The sequence below is a fragment of the Coptis chinensis genome, chromosome 6 (assembly GCF_015680905.1).
Source record: "Coptis chinensis isolate HL-2020 chromosome 6, ASM1568090v1, whole genome shotgun sequence".
Lineage (NCBI taxonomy): Eukaryota > Viridiplantae > Streptophyta > Magnoliopsida > Ranunculales > Ranunculaceae > Coptis > Coptis chinensis.
The window spans coordinates 4,274,516-4,293,714 of record NC_141461.1 but is presented as its reverse complement, the minus strand read 5'-3'; the positions used below and the strand labels follow the sequence as shown (position 1 = coordinate 4,293,714).

At 39.3% G+C, this 19,199-nt stretch overlaps 3 protein-coding genes across 6 annotated transcripts; 2 read left to right on the top strand and 1 right to left on the bottom strand.

Moving 5' to 3' along the window:
- The first annotated feature begins 378 nt into the window (after positions 1–378).
- LOC147490895 (F-box protein At5g39450-like) lies at positions 379–8,299 on the top strand. 4 transcript variants are annotated; one of them, XM_086565613.1, is made up of 3 exons: positions 379–522; positions 656–2,580; positions 7,850–8,299. In XM_086565613.1, the coding sequence occupies exons 2-3, from the start codon at positions 704–706 to the stop codon at positions 7,851–7,853; spliced, it is 1,881 nt and encodes a 626-aa protein (XP_086421739.1). In that variant the 5' UTR covers positions 379–522; positions 656–703; the 3' UTR covers positions 7,854–8,299. The 4 variants fall into 4 exon arrangements, with proteins under 4 accessions (XP_086421739.1, XP_086421737.1, XP_086421738.1 ...); XM_086565611.1 differs by having other exon boundaries at positions 7,837–8,299; XM_086565612.1 differs by having other exon boundaries at positions 642–2,580.
- LOC147490896 (uncharacterized) lies at positions 2,745–7,410 on the bottom strand. The gene is made up of 2 exons (XM_086565608.1): positions 3,966–7,410; positions 2,745–3,055 (listed from the first exon to the last, which is right to left on the bottom strand). The coding sequence occupies exons 1-2, from the start codon at positions 7,273–7,275 to the stop codon at positions 3,045–3,047; spliced, it is 3,321 nt and encodes a 1,106-aa protein (XP_086421734.1). The 5' UTR covers positions 7,276–7,410; the 3' UTR covers positions 2,745–3,044.
- A 2,413-nt stretch (positions 8,300–10,712) lies between the features above and the next one.
- On the top strand, positions 10,713–18,047 carry LOC147490894 (tRNA (mnm(5)s(2)U34)-methyltransferase, chloroplastic-like). Its single transcript, XM_086566905.1, is given in 3 exon segments — positions 10,713–11,121; positions 11,124–11,526; positions 18,008–18,047. Coding segments are annotated over 3 exon segments (741 nt in total). The 5' UTR covers positions 10,713–10,823.
- Positions 18,048–19,199: the final 1,152 nt, after the last annotated feature.

Sequence of the window (19,199 nt, the reverse complement as noted above, 5' to 3'; positions counted from 1 at the left end):
CTTAATCATGACTCACACTGCAGTTTAGAAAGTACCAAATACTCTGGAAAATTAAAGAGTTTTTTGTCCATAGAATATAATTGTAGGGATTAGTAATAATAATAATGGTCTATGAAAATTCTATAGAATAGATATAGCCCCTCCAATAAATAAATAAATAAATAATACTAGTTAAACAGGACCACTTAAAAATCAATAACCCATTTATAAATATATCCTAATCCGAGTCCCGAGATCATAATTTGTAGCTCTAGTCTTTCTTCAAACTGTTCAAAGTAGTACGAAATCTCGTTGGCATTTGGAAACGTGTCGTCTTCCCTAAAAAAGGACCACGACTAGAAACTCTGATCCAGGGAGCAGAGAATCGGTCTGAATTCAGTAACGACGACCATGTTCTTCTCCCAATTCCACTTTTTGCATTCTTTATTATTATTTTTTCTTTCTCTCTTTTTTTTTTTTTCTCCATGGGACAGTACTGCAATAAACTCATTTGACAGTCTTAAGATTTGGAGAGAATTTCAGGTAACAATTTTTTTTTTTTTTTTTTTTTTTTTTGGCTGTTGTTTGATGTAGATTTAAAGACCCGTTTTTTAATTTGTTCAATTTAATAAGTAGATAGATTAATTAATGGGTCTGTGAAGTATGGGTTTTGCAGATATATGGGTAGAGCCTGAGTATTAGTGGGCATTTGGTTATTGTTGTTATGGTGTCTGGTGATTCGGGCACCATACAAGTGCCAAATCAATGTGGTTCGAGCTTGTTTCTAGCTCTTCCGGATGATGTGTTTGCGTTTGTGACTTGCACGCTTGCACCTAAAGATGTTTGTAATCTTGGATTGTGTTGTAAGAATCTTAGTGCTTTGACGGGCTCTGTTAAAGTATGGCTTGTACAGTGTGAGAGTGTTGGAGTAGTTGGTTCTCTTGAGCTTGTTGAGTGGAGGAAAGGTGTTTCCTCGTATAAGTCCTTGTGTAAGTTTCTTTGCAGTGTTAAGCCCTTAATTGGTATATGGGTGCATCAGAACCCCGAGCTCGGTAATGTAGTTTACGTCTTACCAGGATTTGTATCAGTCGTGGGGTGTCGCATCATCCCTCAAGAGCTCGGCCCATTGGGTATTGAAGATGGTCCTATTTTGTGGGCACCAGTTTTTGAGATCATTGGTGACACTGATGGTTCAATGGCTTTCTTTCTACATGGAAGGGAAAGGGACTGTGATCACTTATATCCTGGTTCTCTTAAGGCCATTGACAAGAATTGCAATGTGTTGTTGCTTGAGGTTGAGCCAAAACAAATAAATTGTGGGGGAACCTTGTTGCACAGCAAGAGTCTTGTTCACTGCAATTCAGACCGAGAGCTTTCAAAACGGATTTGTAAGTCTGATAGAGGAAGTTCAGGATCACAAAGGGTACTCGAAAAGAACTCAATAGTTCCCTTCTGCAACTTAGGTTTTGGAGACAGAAGGAAGCTTTTAGAGCTTGTCGCAGATCATGTACGCTTGAGGGCCCCAAATTTGGCAAATGGTCTTCTCTTTCCTCCGTTGAGAGATGATGATGAGAGTTTTCGGAATGATATTATGCTCATGTCAAAGCGCAGATCATTACTTATGAAAATATATAAGTTTGGGGAGGGTTGCACGAATTTGCTAGAGGCACATCGATTACCTTCCAATCCTACTCAGATGGAATTGAACAAGATTAAAAAGATGCTTGATCACCCTAGTAGTTTCTGTGGATCTGTTAACAGGGATGTAGGCCAAATATGCAGTCCCAAGAAGAGAACAGTTGCTTCTTACTTTAAGGATAGACTGAAACTGATACTTGGGAGGTCTACTTCAGTAAATGGGAGCCGTGATGGTTCCCGAAATGGCACATCGAGCACGAGCAGTGAGAACAAGCATTCACAGTTTCAGGAATTTCTAAGGCCCGCTGACTCAATAGGGATGACCTTATGTGCCAAGTATGTCAAGCTATTGACTTACCGAGCATGGCCAAATATGCATGATAATCATTTTGCCCTGTACAAGTTGCCCACGCCGCGACCCATAACTGGTCAAGAATATGCTGGCCTCTGGGGTGGCACTTTTGGCTGGCCTCCTGGAAAACCTTCAGATGATAAGCCTGGAAAGGCCCTTTTCTTTCTTTCACTCTCATATGAAGAGTCGGAGGGGCAAAAGCTTCTTATTGCCACTAAAATATTAGAAGGCACCCACTATGTTCTTCATCCCAATGGATCAGCAATGTTTCTGGTGAAGGTTGACGAGTTGTCTTCCGATCCGTTCCCGTGGAATAATGATGGAGCTTCTCGTTCTGTTGACGTGAAGCGTGCTTACAGTGGAGAGGGTATTGCAAATGGATATGGTTTTAGATATCCTGGCTCCAAACCTGGTTCCTTGTATGTGATCCAAGATGGACTCCTTGCGTTTGTTTGGAAGGAATCTAGGGCTGTGTTGACTTTGCAAAGGCTTAACTTGCAAGATCTCTTGAAGAAAGGTGAACGGGTGCTAGCTTTACCTCCTATTGTGAACTTCGCGTACCTGACAAAATCATATTCCAACGTGTTCACGGGATTCTCCAATACCACCAGGTACTTCTCTTCCCTGTTGTGTCCCCTTTATTGTCATTTGATATATGTAATGTGATGCTTTCGCTCAAGTGCCATTAGCTTTGCATTCTTCAAAGACATTTGTTACATTTAGATTATGTGCCTACCTCTTGCATTTGTGTATTTCAGTTGGCTTCTTGGACTTCTTTCTTGTTCTTTTTTTATTTTTTTATTTTTTCTTTTTTTTATAAGAATGCAGGCATGCTTCCTGTTTTTTTTTTTTTTTTTTGATCAGCAAGCGAGGTTGTTAACGGGGTCCCCTACCCCTTCTCATTAAAATAATAATAGTGAGTTACAACCGAATATAAGTTTTTCCCCTAGCATCGTCGTATACAATTTTCTTAATATCCTTAGAAAACGAGCTGGGAATAACTTCTATGAAACTAACAGAAGGAATATTACAAGCTAATGCATCCGCTAACTTATTACATTCCCTATAGGTATGCTTAATAGCAAACTGATGCGAGGACGCAATAGATTATCATGAGCACAGCACATGCATAATGCTACAGCTAGAGTTTATCTTTTATTCTACTTCTATTTTGAATCCTTAGTTAATTAGAATTAGACTAGCTTCTCTTTTAGTTTCCCAAGTTCTATTATGATTAGGATTTGTTAACTAGTTCTCTATATAAGCAGATGTAAACCTTAAGATTTTTAGACTTGATTATTATTATTGAATTAAGAGAATTCGTTTTTATTCATTAAACCCTAGTTTTGGGTATCTTTATACATTGTGTATCTATTGTTCTTGCTTCCGCGACAAAGATACATCAAATTGGTATCAGATTTTTAGGTTTTTTTTTCCTGGTTTGCTCGTCATGGCCACTCAACGAAGAGGACGCGGACGACCACCAGCAGTAAATACACGACTACATCGTGTAGAAGAAGCACTACAAGGTAGCAAGATGGAATTGCGAGAGATTAAGGAGATGTTGTCGCAACTTCGTGCACTGATTATCGACGCATACGCAACTGTTGAAGAACAACTTCGTGCCAAGGGATGAAGACGATGCCCCTAGTGGTCACGGTTTGCATAGTTCCAGTTCATTTGTCGATGTATGCGTGACCCTCCAAAGACCTCGCCAACGTAGCCACGCGCCTTCTAGACCACATTCACCCCAATTTCTAGCGATACGGAACGTATTGCTCAATGGGTGGCTGCTGCAGACCCCCACAATCGCAGCATATCGAACCCACCATCTCCAATTCGTGGAATTCAAACTCCCTACCACACCCATGGAGTTAGAGAGAGAAATCACAACACTTACAACCACAAAAATCTTGATTTTGAAGGAGAGAGAGAAGATCTAAGAACTCACCACCGCCAAATTCCGATTTTGGTTCCTCCAAATCAAGTTGACAACCACCACCATCAATTATTTCAAACACATCTGCTAACAGCTTCCTTCCTTGCCACGGCACTTTACTTCGCTTTTGTATAAGCGAAATAACATTAGTCGAGTCTGTCCTAGCTTCCACCTTGGTACAGTGATGCTGCCTCGCTAGCTTTAGTCCCTTGTACACTCCCTCTAGTTCTATAAGTGCAATGGTATTGAACCTTGATAGCCCTTTTGCTGCTGCTGTGACATTGCCGTCATGCTCTCGAAGTGTTGCTGCCCATCCTCCGTTAATCCCTTGAAGAGTACCATCAGAGTTCAACGCTGTGATGCCTTCGCAAGGACGTTCCCACTTGCACCTGATCAGTTCCTTCGTACTAACTTGGACATGCAGATTCCACTGTTCCATAAACCTGATTCTCTCAGCCCCATCCTCCATTACCAGTTCCAAGCTTTGCAGCTTCACCTTAACATCACGCATTATCAGCTCCACAAGCTGCTGACCAATCCGGTACTTATTTTCGAATATTCGCGCATTGCGCTCATTCCAAACCCAGTAGAAAAAAGCATTTATACACAACCGAATTGCATCTTTTTTACATCCCTTTCCTTTACTCAATCCCATTATCCATTCCAGCTCATCCTCCCATTCAACAGCCACCATTCTACAATATCCAGCTCTCTTCAGCATTTCGTTCCACACGTAATGCGCAAACGTACATTCGTAGAACAGATGACATTCAGTTTCATCCTTCTGTCCACAAATTCCACATAAAGCCGACTCAACAACCTTATATCTCTTTAATTTAACCAATGTCTTTATCCCATCTTGGAACAGCATCCAGCTAATAAAAGAGTGCCTAGGTATATTATTAGGGAACCATACCAGTTTTGTCCATGATAGGCTTTGGCGCTTTCTTCTTAGGCAGTGATAAGTTTCCTTTAGTTCGAACTCACCATGAACTGTAGGAGTCCAAACCACTCTGTCTTCTCCCCCCATTAACTCGACTTCATCTTCTGCCTGTTTGATAATCTCTGGCATATGTCTCTGTATTATGTTCGGCACCTGCCATTCCCCATTATGTATCAGTCCCTGAAGCTTTGCACTTAGACTCACATTAGAAACATAAGTGAGCCCTGCTGAGAAATAAGGTTTCAGAATTCCTACTGGATGCCAAGGGTCCATCCATAAGTTTATGTCTCTGCCGGTCCCAACTTGATAACATACTAACCCCTTAGCATCCTCTCTTCCCAACAGTATACTTCTCCAGCTCCACGAGCAATCGTTAGGAATTTTCATGTCCCAAAAAAACTTGTTTTTGATCAAATTCTTCCACACCCACTTAGTCCATAGGGTTTCCTTCCTACTCACTATATTCCAAACATGCTTCATATTTGCAGCTCTGTTCATTACCTCCAGATTCCTTATTCCTAGCCCTCCTTCATCATATGGATAGCATAAATCATTCCACCCAATCAAAGCATGTGCTGTAGTACAGTCCGGCCCTTTCCACAAGAAATTTCGCAACAATTTTTGTATCTCATCCACTATTCCTTTAGGCAGCCTAAAGGATGATATCCAGTAAATATTCAGATTACTCAACACAGACTTGATCAACTGGACCCTTCCCGCATACGACAAACTTTTCCCTTTCCAACTCTGTATTCTCTTAGCTACTTTAGTGATCAGTGGTAAACAATCAGCATATGACAACTTCGTTGTTATAAGGGGTAACCCAAGATACTTCACTGGTAAAGTTCCTACTGAATATTGTAGCACTCCCTTAACTTCCTCACTCACCTCCTCGCTCATTCCTGCCAAAAACAGTTGACTCTTGCCCACATTGACTTCAAGCCCTGAACACTCTCTGAACTTCCCCAGAGAATTTACTAGACTTGTAACAGTAGCTACATCCCCATTCATAAACGCAATCAAGTCATCCGCAAATGAAAGATGTGTTATAACCGGCTCCTTACACTTATAATGCAATCTAAACTCCCCCCTTATTGCAGCCTGCCTCATAATGTCAGAAAACAATTCCATTACCAAGACAAACAAGTAAGGAGATATAGGGTCCCCCTGCCTTATTCCTCTCTTCCCCTTAAAATACCCATACGGAGTCCCATTAACCATAATCGAAAAGGAAGCAGTTCCTATACATTCTTTCACCCAGCCTATAAATTTCTCCGGTATCCCAATTCTTCTCATTGTGAATTCAACAACCTCCCATCTCACTGAGTCATATGCCTTTTTCAGATCAATCTTAGCCGCACATCGTGGTGGATAAGCATCCCTGTGATAATTGTGAAGCAATTCCTGAGACAATAATATATTATCCTGAATGCTCCTACCTGGTATAAAAGCTGACTGATTAAGCGACACCACCTCATGCATGATAGGTTTCATTCTCAGCGTTATAATCTTAGTGATACACTTGTATATCACATTACAATACGCAATAGGCCTATAATCATTTAAGCTTGTCGGGGTCTGTATCTTAGGCACAAGTGATATACAAGTAGCATTTACTTCTCTGAGCATCCTACACGCCCTAAAGTAATTCTGAACTGCCCTAACAAAATCATCTCCCACAATTCGCCAGGCAGCCTTAAAGAACAATGAAGAGAATCCATCATTCCCTGGGGACTTATCACTATCAATACACGCCAGCGCCTCAATAATCTCATCTCTAGAAATCACTGCTACCAACCGTTCCCTGGTGTCATTACTGATAACTTTTTGCGGCTGTATAGTATCAAAGCAACTAAAGTCTAGTTCCTGTAGGTTCTCTGGCGCATAGAGTTCCTTGTAAAACTGCACACATTCAGCCCCTATCTCATCCAAATCCTCTTTTATACTTCCTAGCCCATCCCTTAGACATGTTATCTTATTCACTGCCCTCCTAGCTCGTATTGACTTATAAAAATACTCTGTATTATTGTCCCCCACTGTGATCACCTGATCTCGCGACTTCTGCCTCACACACTCTTCCTCTGATTTCGCACACTTGACATATTCTTTGATGCATATCCTCTCTTCATCAATCCATTCTCTGTTCAACGGCTCTGTTTGCAGTTTTGTTTGAATAATATCCATCTCCTCCTTTTTCATTTGTGCTCTTGTCTTGACATTCCCAATCCTTTCTCTGTTCCATTCAATCAAAGCCCCTTTCACAATTTTCAGTTTTCTCATAAATACATACATCGGATTTCCTACAACCTCACTCCCCCAAGCTTGCTGGACTGTTTCCACAAAACCATCCTCTCGAGTCCAGAAATTAAAAAACCTAAAAGGCTTCTTATTTTGGCCCTTCTGTTTTGAAGAGTAAGTTACCATAGATGAATGCTTCCTGCTTCAGTTATGCAATGATCTCTATCTTTTTTTTCGTGGGCAACTGTACTTGAAACCCTACCTGTGAGATGACAATAACACTAACTAAGACTAGGCCAGTGACGTGGATTCAGTAAACAAAGATGTGAGGTGACACTGTTTGTCTATTGCTTTATACCTAGACAGGGGTGAAAGGAAAATTTAGGTTAATTTCACTGAGGATTGACAAGGGACAAATAAGCATAATAAGTTTAGGGGGCAGGACCAAAGCAAAATGTGAGATTCCTAAGTGACGCCTTGGCGCCGCTTCAACAATTCCTCTAACAAGTAACAACAACCTGTTACTATTTTCACTAAAATTTGTCGCCTCTGACTGCATTTGCAACATCTGAGTATGATATTTAGATCACAGTTAAATTTCTTCGCTTAAACTTGAGTAAGTGTACAGGGGTTGGTTTAAGAAACAGAGGACTAACTTAAACAATATTACTAGTTCCAGACGTACTGACCGATTCTATTTTTTGAGTTCCTTGATTACCTCAATTTTTACTAAATAGCTTCTGACAGTGCTCTATGACAGGTAATATTATCAAGGAGTACAAATTGCACCGCCAGTGCTTAGGTTCCCTCTATTCTGGTTATACTTTGATGCTCTTAAGCAATGGTTAGTTTGTTTCCGCGATGTAAATATTACTACCTCAATGCCCACACACACACTCCTGAGATTCGCCCAGAATAGGTACTCTTTGCTTTCGCGAAAGGTCTCAAGAAGTTTCCCTAGGGCTACATTCTGAGCAGTGTCAAGGTAAGATGATTCTTCTCTGGTTTTCAGGAGATTTGCATCTTAAGAAGTGTATGATATGTTGAGAATAAACATTGATTATTATCAATTCGAATAATAAAGAAGTCGAGTTCCGCATCTGATGAATCATGGATGCAAGAAACTTGGCCCTGTTTCAAATAAACTGAGTATGAATGTACATCCAAGAACTCAATGAGAATGAAATCTGCTGTCATCGTTCTTTCTTCATGCACGGTAACCATTTACCTGTACTACGGAGCAAAATAAACTTACCTAAGTTCAAAAGTGCATACATATATTGCCACCACTGATAAGCTGTCCAAATCCACCACAGGTTAGAAACTAGAATATTTCAAAACAAAAATTCAATCTGAGAGCAATCACATTTCTCAAGGTTAATCAGCTAATCTTTTACGTTGTATTTATTATTTTGTATTTCCATTACTTAACTCCAAATATTTTGTTTAGTTAATTAATCATTTTTGAAGATAAACTAATGGTTGACTTTGGGAACCACAACTCTACAAAGTAGCAATTCTTATTTATAGATCTTTGCTATAGACCGTAAATGGAAATGGAAAACCAGAAGAAATACATCCACATATTAATTATCTCATCCCTTTTATTCCTATTCCAATTCCCCTCTTCTTCAACAACAACTGCAACAGTACCCAACACTTGCATTATAGGTTCGGGAATAGCCGGTTCATTACTCGCTCATTTCCTCCGATACTAATGTAAACAATTCTCATTTGGTGAATAAAGCTAATAGCAACGTACTGACATGGGAGTTTTAGGACTTCCTTTGTAATTTTAATATTTGTGTTTGTGAAAGCCTAAAGCATTCTACAGCTACTAAAAGAAATTTCGTTATCTGCTCAAATAAAATGCATGTAAGATTCTGCAAAATGCAAATCCAGATTTGTTGGCGGGTTTCACTAATTGTGTTTTTACATTTGGAATAAAAATACAGCGAGCCTCCAAAGGGAGGGCTCGATAACAAGATTTTTTGAAATCATGGCAAAAAGAAGGGTTAGTTTTTCGATTTTTTAGCTTTAGGTTCTCCTACCGTTAGTTGACTGTCATTGACCAAGTTTGACCGTCTGTTGTAGTGTGTATGGTGTCGTGCACTTTCAAAATGCCTTAACTATCCCCTCATACGTTTTGCATGTGCCCATACCATAAAACTCAAAATCCAAATTTCAATTTACCCGACACATGTTGTAATCGTGGCTCCTAATCCAACGACTACCATAGATCCAACTAACAGGGGGACCTAGAGCTAATAAATGAAAAACTTTGGATTCAACGCAAATACCCATATTATTGAGATAACCTAAAGCTAAATAACCAAAAAAAAAAAAAACTTGAAAGTAATAACACTTATACAACCATGCATCATGAATTAATGATTTGAGTTGTATGCTTATACCTTGGTTGTCCACTTGCTAGATTCATAGGGGTTTATGAAATTCCCATTATGTAACGACAAATTAATCAAAGAAAAACATTGTTAACAATTATACAATTACACCAATCAAGTAAAAGTATGTATCAAATTAATTGATCCATCATTAGCCAAATTCCATCCATTGACATTAACCAGCCGAGAATCCCTTTAATTCTGCGATGAGTAAGCATTATTAAATTTGGATATTCTGGCCATGATTAGATCTCCACTTCCAAAGAGATTCTTCAATATCGAGCTTCTCTCTGTTTGCAGCCTCCACTATGTTCAAAGTCGCTTCATCTAATTATATTGATCTGGTGCTAAGATGTGATTAATTAGAGTTGTGGGTTTAGATATAAAAGTGATTTCGGATTATGGGTGTTTAGATATTAATGGGGTGTTGTTTATGTGTTATTGAATTTCTTTAATTGGAGAAGATGTCGAGTCATTAGTTGACTCAATTATGAAATTGTTTCAGTTTTTTGTTTTTTGTTTTTTGTTTTGGGATCTAATACACCTGTTATAGTTTTTACTTTATTCCGATTTTAAATGGGTTAAATTATTTAACTTTAGGTTCTCCCAATAATATGGGTATTTGCATTGGATCCAAAGTTTTTCATTTATTAGCTCTAGGTCCCCCTGTTAGTTGGATCCAAAGCAACCGTTGGATTAGGAGCCATGATTACAACATGTGTCGGGTAAATTGAAATTTGCATTTTGAGTTTTATGGTGTGGACATGTGCAAAACGTGTGAGTGGTAGTTAAGGCATTTTGAAAGTGCACGACACTGTACACACCACAACAAGCGGTCAAACTTGGTCAATAACGGTCAAACTAACTGTAGGGGACCTAAAACTTTAAAAACGAAAAACTTTAGATCCAACGCAAATACCCATATTATTGGGAGAATCTAAAACTAAATCACCCCAAAAAGAACTCAACCATATTAATATATACAAAAATGTTTGTGTATATTATTAAGATGAATCAGAAAATCTGTTATTAATTTTTAATCGATTTTAACCACTGCTTAACATGTTCGAATGTTGAATATATGGACTAGGATGTGATCTAGAGGTCATCTGGTAGCAAATTTGAAACATTGTGAAATGAGGATTATCCAAAAAAAAAAAAACAACGTAAAATGACACAAGTGCCTCAACAGGTATAGTCTTTTCCCCCGATGCCCCATCCGTTCTCTTTAGCCTCCTTTGCTCGGGATATCGTTGCTGCTTGCATTAGCAGAACTTGTAACTCCCTTATTGAAATATTTCAAAATTGATTATTGGTTTCTACTCATCGATGAGTATGCTGTTATCTTTACGACAGTCTCTGTTTGTTTCTACCCCTCAAATCTTCACCTCCTTCACAAAGGGAAAAGCAAGCTGGTCATTATTTCCCAAAATAGCAACCCCGTTTTCAATCCAATCTTTTCACCATGAAACGACACCAACTCCACTCTTGGGATTTATAAATGGTGACAAGAAAGTTGTTGAAGTAGCCCATTCAGTTTGGCAACAAATTGTCCAAAAAGGAGACACAGTAGTAGATGCTACATGTGGTAATGGCCATGACACTTTAGCACTTGCCAAAATGTTACATGTTTCGGGGGCGGTCGCGTTTACGGGCTCCACGTTCAGAAATGTGCTATAGAAAACACAACTTCATTGCTTAATGAAGATAAGGAAATGAGCGAGATTGTTGAGCTGTTTCAACTATGGCACACTAGAATGGAAGACATTGTTCCTAAAGGTACTTTTGTTAGAGTTGTTGCTTTTAACTTGGGTTATTTACCTGGTGGTGATAAGTCAATAATAACTGTGCCAGAAAGGACATTAGAAGCATTGCATGCTGCGAGCAGACTAGTTGGAAGTGGAGGGGTTATAAGTGTAATGGTTGATGTGGGGCACTCTGGTGGAAGAGAAGAATATGAGACAGTGCTTGGTTTTGCTTCTGGGTTACCTGTTGAGAATTGGGTTTGTTCCAAGTTTGAAATGGTGAATAGGCATGTGTGATGATTTTTTCTAATCTAGAAACACAAATATTTTGTTGATGATCAAAGAACAATGATAAGTATTAGATCAAGAAGAAGAAGAGATGTAGAAGATGATGAGTTGAACCACGTTCTTTTAATGGTCGCCTTTCATTATCCTGTGAATAGGAATCAAACTCAAAGCGTAGTTCAACTATTCTATTTATAAGAATAGATGAGATTTCCCAATTAGTGTTTAACTAGGAAACCGTCTCTTGTTAAGTATCACCTTGATGAATAGATGAGGTTTCCCAATTAGTGTTTAACTAGGAGACCGTCTCTTGTTAAGTCTCATCTTGACTCTTCTAGAAGCCCCATGTTTCCCAAGTCAAATAGGTCTCCTTTATTGACTTAAACCAAGGCCCAAAATTTCGATATCGGTTAATATATCGGTGTACCAAAAACCGAGATATATCGGATATATCGGATATCTCGGTTTTTTTGGTGACCAGTCCAAAGTTTCTAAAATATCGGATATCTCACCGATATATCTCGGATATCTCGATATCTCGCTAATGTATCTCGGATATATCGGATATATCAGATATTTCGGAAATTTCAATATTAACAATTGGTCAAAAAGTCAACCGATATATATCGATTATCTCGGAAATATCGATTATATCGGCGATATAAACTTTCATATCGGAAATTCCGATATATCTCGGAAAAAAAGGGTTCAATATTCTATGGATATATCTCGAAAAATCGATATCGGTGTACCAATTCTAGAGATATCGGATATCTCGGCGATATTTTGGGCCCGACTTAAACAAAGAAAAACATGTTTAGGTTCTAATCGTAGAGTTAGAGCTCCGAGAGCCTAGTAGTTGAGCTCGGTTTGGAGTTCATAGTTAGGAGTTGGTTATATACTGAACCTACAACTCCAACTAGTTCCAAAGCCCACGAACCCAAGCCAAACCTAGTAGTTGAGTTCCTGATTTAGAGTTCATAGTTAGGAGTTGGTTATACAAACCTACAACTCTAACTAGTTCCAAAGTCCACGAACCTCTTCTTCTTGTCTCACTTCCTAACCTAGGAAGTAAGAGGATTTGGACTTGAAGTGTGTTAAATTACTTTCGAACTAGTTCCTAACCTCCAGGTTCTCGAGCCTATTCCAACCAATTCGAACCTCCTCTTCTTATTTCACTCTAGAACCTAGGAGGTGAGTTAGTCGACTGAACTTAAAGTGTGTTCGATACTTCCTACCCACACTAAGACCATACCCGGCGAAGCGCTTAAGAAGATGTTGTCACGTGTTACATATTTATTTGCTAAAATATATACACACAGATGCCCCTCTTTTTTTCTTAGGTGGGTGATAATTCAAACCCTCAAGGAAAAAGGATAAAAAGGTAGACACTCATCACGTCGCGCAATCATATAAAAAGCAACGAGCAATATACCTCTATCTGCTCCTTGTAATTTATATACAAAATTGGCCATTATCGCAGCTCAAGAAACAAGTCCGGATATACGATGACCACCACTTGGACTGGTCTTATAATAACCCGGACTTGAACATATCAGGACTTTTTCACATCATCATGACCCGGACTTTGGATAGATAAACTCCGTCTATATAGCACGCATATATAGATCATTTGTGTCAAGCGTAGGAACTGTAACTCTTTGTTATTTTACGACCCGGACTTGGGTAGATCCGGACCAAGCCTCATGATAACCTGGACCTGAGCACATGCCGCACAAGACCCGGACTTGAGATGAAGAAGAAATCACTAAATCAGCGTATGTGATTGTGAGTCAGAACTAATTCTCTTTGTTTTCATTTTTGTACGTCCGGATATGGGCTCACATCCCATAAGCCCATAACTGTTCACTAGGCGTGGGACAAGTCTGATTTCTTATAACTGTTCCCATCCGGAGTTGTAACTTGTAAGCCGCGACTCATCTGGAACTGGAAGAGAAATTCCTTATAACTCCTTATTAATTCCGGAAGAGAAAATAATCAAGTATAACTCCCTGCTGAATTCCTCACGTACTTGCTGAATTCCTTTTTTGTTTCTATTGTATAACTCCTTCACCCGCTTGAATTTCTCTTTTAGCATACGGAACTGCTTGTTCTCTTTAAATAGTAGAAATAGAAAGTAAACTTACTAATCTATCTCATCCACAAAGTCCTTACTGCCGCCAGAACCAATTTGGTTGTGTCTGCCCTTTCAAGCATCCCATACATCTTTTTAAGTTTGTAGCATTGTGCTTACATCCGACGTCTATCGATTTCGCCGAAAAGAAAACAGTAAGCTCTAATTTTGGATCCAATAGTTTACCTTTGTCTAAAGATTGGATGGTTTCTTTTCTATGAAACCACCATTAATGGGTTGTTGAAGCTGCTTTGTCACCACACAACACCTTTCTCTTTGCATTAGATCGTCCTTCTCCAAGTTTGTATTAGAGGAAATTGAAGCATTTAGTGACAATAGCCACATCATCCTCTTTAAGAACTTGAATGGTCAGTTCCGGCTTTGACAATTGATTGCACACTACCAATTTCTCGATCATTTTGACTTTTTCAATTATCAAGCCAGTTTCGGATATGTCAAGTTACAATGCAATTCAGATAGACCGGGTATTGTAATTGACAATGTAGTTTCAGATTCTTCCATCCACAAAATAGTTTCGGGTTTGTTACTTGAGAGAGTAGTACCGAACTTGGACTTCCTGTGTTCCTTATTAGCTAGGAAGTTGAAATTCCGAACGTGGAGTTCCAGACTAGCTAGGAAGTGGAGTTCCAAACTTGGACAAATTCCGAACGTGGAGTTCCTAACTAGCTAGGAAGTGAAATTCGGAACTTGGACAAGTTCCGAACGCGGAGTTCCTGACTAGCTAGAAAGTGGAGTTCCGAACTTGGACGAGTTCCGAACGTGGAGTTCCTAACTAGCTAGGAAGTGAAATTCGGAACTTGGACAAGTTCCGAACGTGCAATTCCTGACTAGCTAGGAAGTGGAGTTCCGAACGTGGAGTTCCTAACTAGCTAGGAAGTGGAGTTCCGAACTTGGACAAGTTCCGAACTCGGAGTTCCTGACTAGCTAGAAAGTGGAGTTCCGAACTTGGACAAGCTCCGAACGTGGATTTCCAGACTAGCTAGGAAGTAGAGTTTCGAACGTGGAGTTTCGAACTTGGACAAGTTCCGAACGTGAAGTTCCATACTAGCTAGGAAGTGGTGTTCTTTTCTCTTTATTTGCATAAATATGTATACACAGATGCCCCATTTTTCTCTCAAACGATGGTTGCACATTCAACCGTTGAAGAAAAATGACAAAAGTGTCGAATTATATTTTATACAAATTATTATTCTGAATCTTAGAAAAACAAGGTTTTGTAGGAAAATAGGGTTTGCCCCTGTGTCAATTCCTGTAAATACCTTTAGTTTTGTTAAGAAATAAGACTTTGTAGGAACGTAGGGTGTGCCCCTGTATTATTTCCTATAAAGTACTTAAATGATTTGATATCTAATGCATAAACCGACACTTATAAGCATAAGGCATTAGAACTGTTTGTAGGAGGATAAAATCCAAGCTAAGTTAAACTTTTTCCATCACACGGGAAACAACACATGAGATCTTTCACTCATCATCCCGAGAAAGCTTTCTAAAGGTTCTGATACAACTTTGGCCAACATATGGGATCTCTCACCCAACATCCAAAAAGTATCACAACAGAAAATTATAAAAGAAACAATGCTCTGAAAAGAGAAATATAACTTTTATTGAGAATTGATTGGCATAGATCATTCCCCCAGTATAGTGGAAGCAAATCCAAATTTGTGAAAATTTTGTCTCTTAGAAGCTAAGAGTAGTATAACATTACTTGGAAACAGTACATGTTAGCATCGAGATTCACCGCTGGAGGATCTTTCATGAACATCTTGTTCCTAGTTAACTTCAAAGATGTCCTCATAAGGATAAGTTAAAGTGGTAAAGTCCCTATCCTGTGGGGGTAATTTATTACTTCGAACGTATCACTAGTCTTCTGTCTCTTGGACTTATCTTGATAGGAATTCCTGTCGACTAACTTGTGCTCCGATTGTGGTTCCTCGGACTTCCTATCATTATAATGACTAGCAGAGCTCCTACCAACAGGAATGGAGGTGACACTGGTTATCACTCTTTTATGAGAAGATTCCCTATCCAATTGGTCTTCTTCTAGTTCCGCATACTTATCGATCCGAGCCTACAACTCTGTCATGTTCGTAGGCTCCTCTTTCTTCAAGGACATGTATAGACCAAAAGTGGGATCTAACCCCTTGCTAAAGGCCACAATGGCGAGGGTCTTATCGACGTTGTCAATATGCAATTGCACCTTGTTAAATCTTTTGGTGAAATCCCTAATATGCTCGTCCTTTCAGATCTTCATGTCAAATAGTGCATCAGCAGTTTTAATGTAAGGTCGGTTGCAGCTGAATTTCACAATGAAATTGATGGATAACACCTTAAACTCGTGAATGCTGCCCTTGGGCAGCTTCGTGTACTAGATGAGTGCCAAGTCTGTCAAACTTGAAGCAAAATACCGGCACAAATAATGATCTTTCTTAGAAAGACCCACCATTGCTTGACGATAAACGAGCACGTGAGAGACTGAATCACCTTTGCCATTAAATTTAGAGAACTTCGGTGATTTATAATAATGGGGGATGTATCCACTCATAACATGTCGTGAAAAAGGAGTTCCAACGTCTCCCTCGATTGCTGACTGAACAACTGACTCATCCATCTTAGTTGGTTTCTAACCTCGCAATTCCTCCAGTATTTGTGCCTTAAGCTGTGTAAGAGTAGTCGGTTAATGAATTTGAGTTCTCTCGTTGTTATACCTCAGACCTAGACTCTCGTAGTTCTCATCTCGATGATAACGTGGTTCTGGATCCCAAGATCGAGTGGAGGAGTTTGCAAAACTGGATCGGGGAACTGAGGGATTCTGAGGCAATGAAGGTTCCCTTGGAACTGAAAGTTTTCTTCGTACTGAGGGTGACCTTGATAGTTGTGGATTCTGGGAAAACACATTCGGACGTCCATCCCTCGTACCTCTAGAACTTTGAATACCAAGAGAGGTCAGTTTCGTGTGAACTCAAGTGTCGGGTTGGATCCAATTTCATATTATAATCCGAATTTGGTTGGTCGCTATGATACCCAACGAAGTAAGGGATATAAGGCGTAGGGACGTAACCCTCACTATGGTCAAGACTTGGTGGCCATAATTGCCCCCCTCGAGTTTCCATCAGTAGGCAACACTACGGTAGTAGTCTTGTAAAAAACGTAAACGAGCCTCTTGTCGACCACGTTCGGCCATCACAGCATCCATGATGGCTTGGTTGGTTATGGCAAATTGGGGAGTATCGTTGTTAGGCTCATATTCTTCACGACCCTGTCCAAAACGATGATCTCCTCTACGTTCAGATTGTCTTTGAGAAGTAACACGTGGGTTATTGATCTCGTTATTCCCCTCGTTACTTTGATTCACATTGGCTCTTGTAGTAACTATGATTTTGAATCAAAGTGAAGAAAATATATATATATATTTTTTTTAAAGAACAACAAACCCAAAAAAAAAAATTGGTGGGTAGGAGAACCTAGAACTGAAAAAATTTCGACCAAGAAATCAAATCAATTCTGTATAGTTTTTCCCACAGACGGCGCCAATTGTGTGATGATTTTTTCTAATCTAGAAACACAAATATTTTGTTGATGATCAAAGAACAATGATAAATATTAGATCAAGAAGAAGAAGAGATGTAGAAGATGATGAGTTGAACCACGTTCTTTAATGGCTGCCTACGTATCCTGTGAATAGGAATCAAACTCAAAGCGTAGTTCAACTATTCTATTTATAAAAATAGATGAGATTTCCCAATTAGTGTTTAACTAGGAAACCGTCTCTTGTTAAGTATCACCTTGATGAATAGATGAGGTTTCCCAATTAGTATTTAACTAGGAGACCGTCTCTTGTTAAGTCTCATCTTGACTCTTCTAGAAGCCCCATGTTTCCCAAGTCAAATAGGTCTCCTTTATTGACTTAAACAACAGAAAAACATGTTTAGGTTCGGAGTCGTAGTTAGAGCTCCAAGCCTAGTAGTTGAGCTCCGGATTTAGAGTTCATAGTTAGGAGTTGGTTATACGAACCTACAACTCTAACTAGTTCCAAAGTCCACGAACCTCTTCTTCTTGTCTCACTTCCGAACCTAGGAAGTAAGAGGATTTGGACTTGAAGTGTGTTCTGGTACTCGAACTAGTTCCGAACCTCCAGTTCTCCGAGCCTATTCCAACCAATTCCGAACCTCCTCTTCTTATTTCACTCCCGAACCTAGGAGGTGAGTTAGTCAGGACCTGGACTTAAAGTGTGTTCTGATACTTCCTACCCACACTAAGACCATACCCGAGCATTTAAGAAGATGTTGTCACGTGTTACATATTTATTTGCTAAAATATGTACACACAAGGCCTTTGGCACCAGTTCTTGTTTTCTTATTCAAGAAATGAACGTTGATAGCGTGAAAAAAGAGCAGGAAGTGCCAGATTACATCAGTAGCACGCCTAGTAGGACAGGAGGATTTCACTTATCATTTGTTATGTTCTTTATATTTAGTGTAACTGCATTTCTTTTTTGGAGATTTTGCTACCGGGAATTCAGTTCTGCTAATGTGGTATACAGTTTGGGACTTTGAGTTTTCCCGCATATTTCCATAACTATTGACCAGATACGGAGCAAGCAGGCTAGTTTTATGTATTATTTAGGTTTGCGAAAATCGAAACTGAAAGTCACTCAAGCAGGGAACCAACTTATCTATAACAACATGAACATATTACATATCAGATTAAAGCGAATCAGTAAACAAGAAAAATAAATTTTACACTGAATTCACTATAAAGCCAAAGTTATGCTCAATTTTCTTTAGAAACGGGAGAGAGACATTACATCAGTGTTACAAAAATGTTACATTTTACATAAACACCGAAAACACATGATTTACTGAGAGATTGCACTGTGAGGTCCCGATCTTTACCATGATACATACATTAAGTTAGACTATACATAAGTGTTAATCGGGAGTGACAAAAAAAATTAAATGAAGCAGTGCCTGAGCTGCAGCCAAAACTTTCAACCCCCAACTCTTGGTGGACAAAAATGAATTGAAGTGGTATTTACACAAGTGCAGGAGTGAGGATAATACCAGATAAGCAAGTTAGCACCCTTGGATCCTTCAACTCTCTCCCTGCATTTCATAACTATCAGTTCAACAGTATGCATTACTGAGAAAACAAAAAAGTTTTAATAAGTACGTACTGTTAGAATAGTTGTATGAACACAGCAACTAAAGTAGAAACGAAGAAGAGAGCAATAAAAAAACAAGGGACGATAATGGCTGGAAATAACCAAGGCGGATTAGGTCAGTCCTTAAGGAAAGATTTAAGCCCCTTCCAATGGTGCGAAAAGCTAGCGATGGCGTCTTCCTCCACGAGGATTCAATGGTTAACAGCGACTGACTTTGCACTAGAACGGACTACCCTCTAGAAAACGAAATATAACTCTCTCTCGGCGGCCGACAGAAGAAGAGAAGAAAAAAAGTTTTTTAGTTTTACGTTTCTCTTCGAGTTGAGTTTACGATCAAGTCTCTTTTTTTCTCTATGGAC

Coding starts and splice junctions, on each gene's coding strand:
- LOC147490896 (XM_086565608.1), bottom strand. CDS start 7,275: ATGGTAACTTACTCTTCAAAACAGAAGGGCCAAAATAAGAAGCCTTTT.
- LOC147490895 (XM_086565611.1), top strand. CDS start 704: ATGGTGTCTGGTGATTCGGGCACCATACAAGTGCCAAATCAATGTGGT.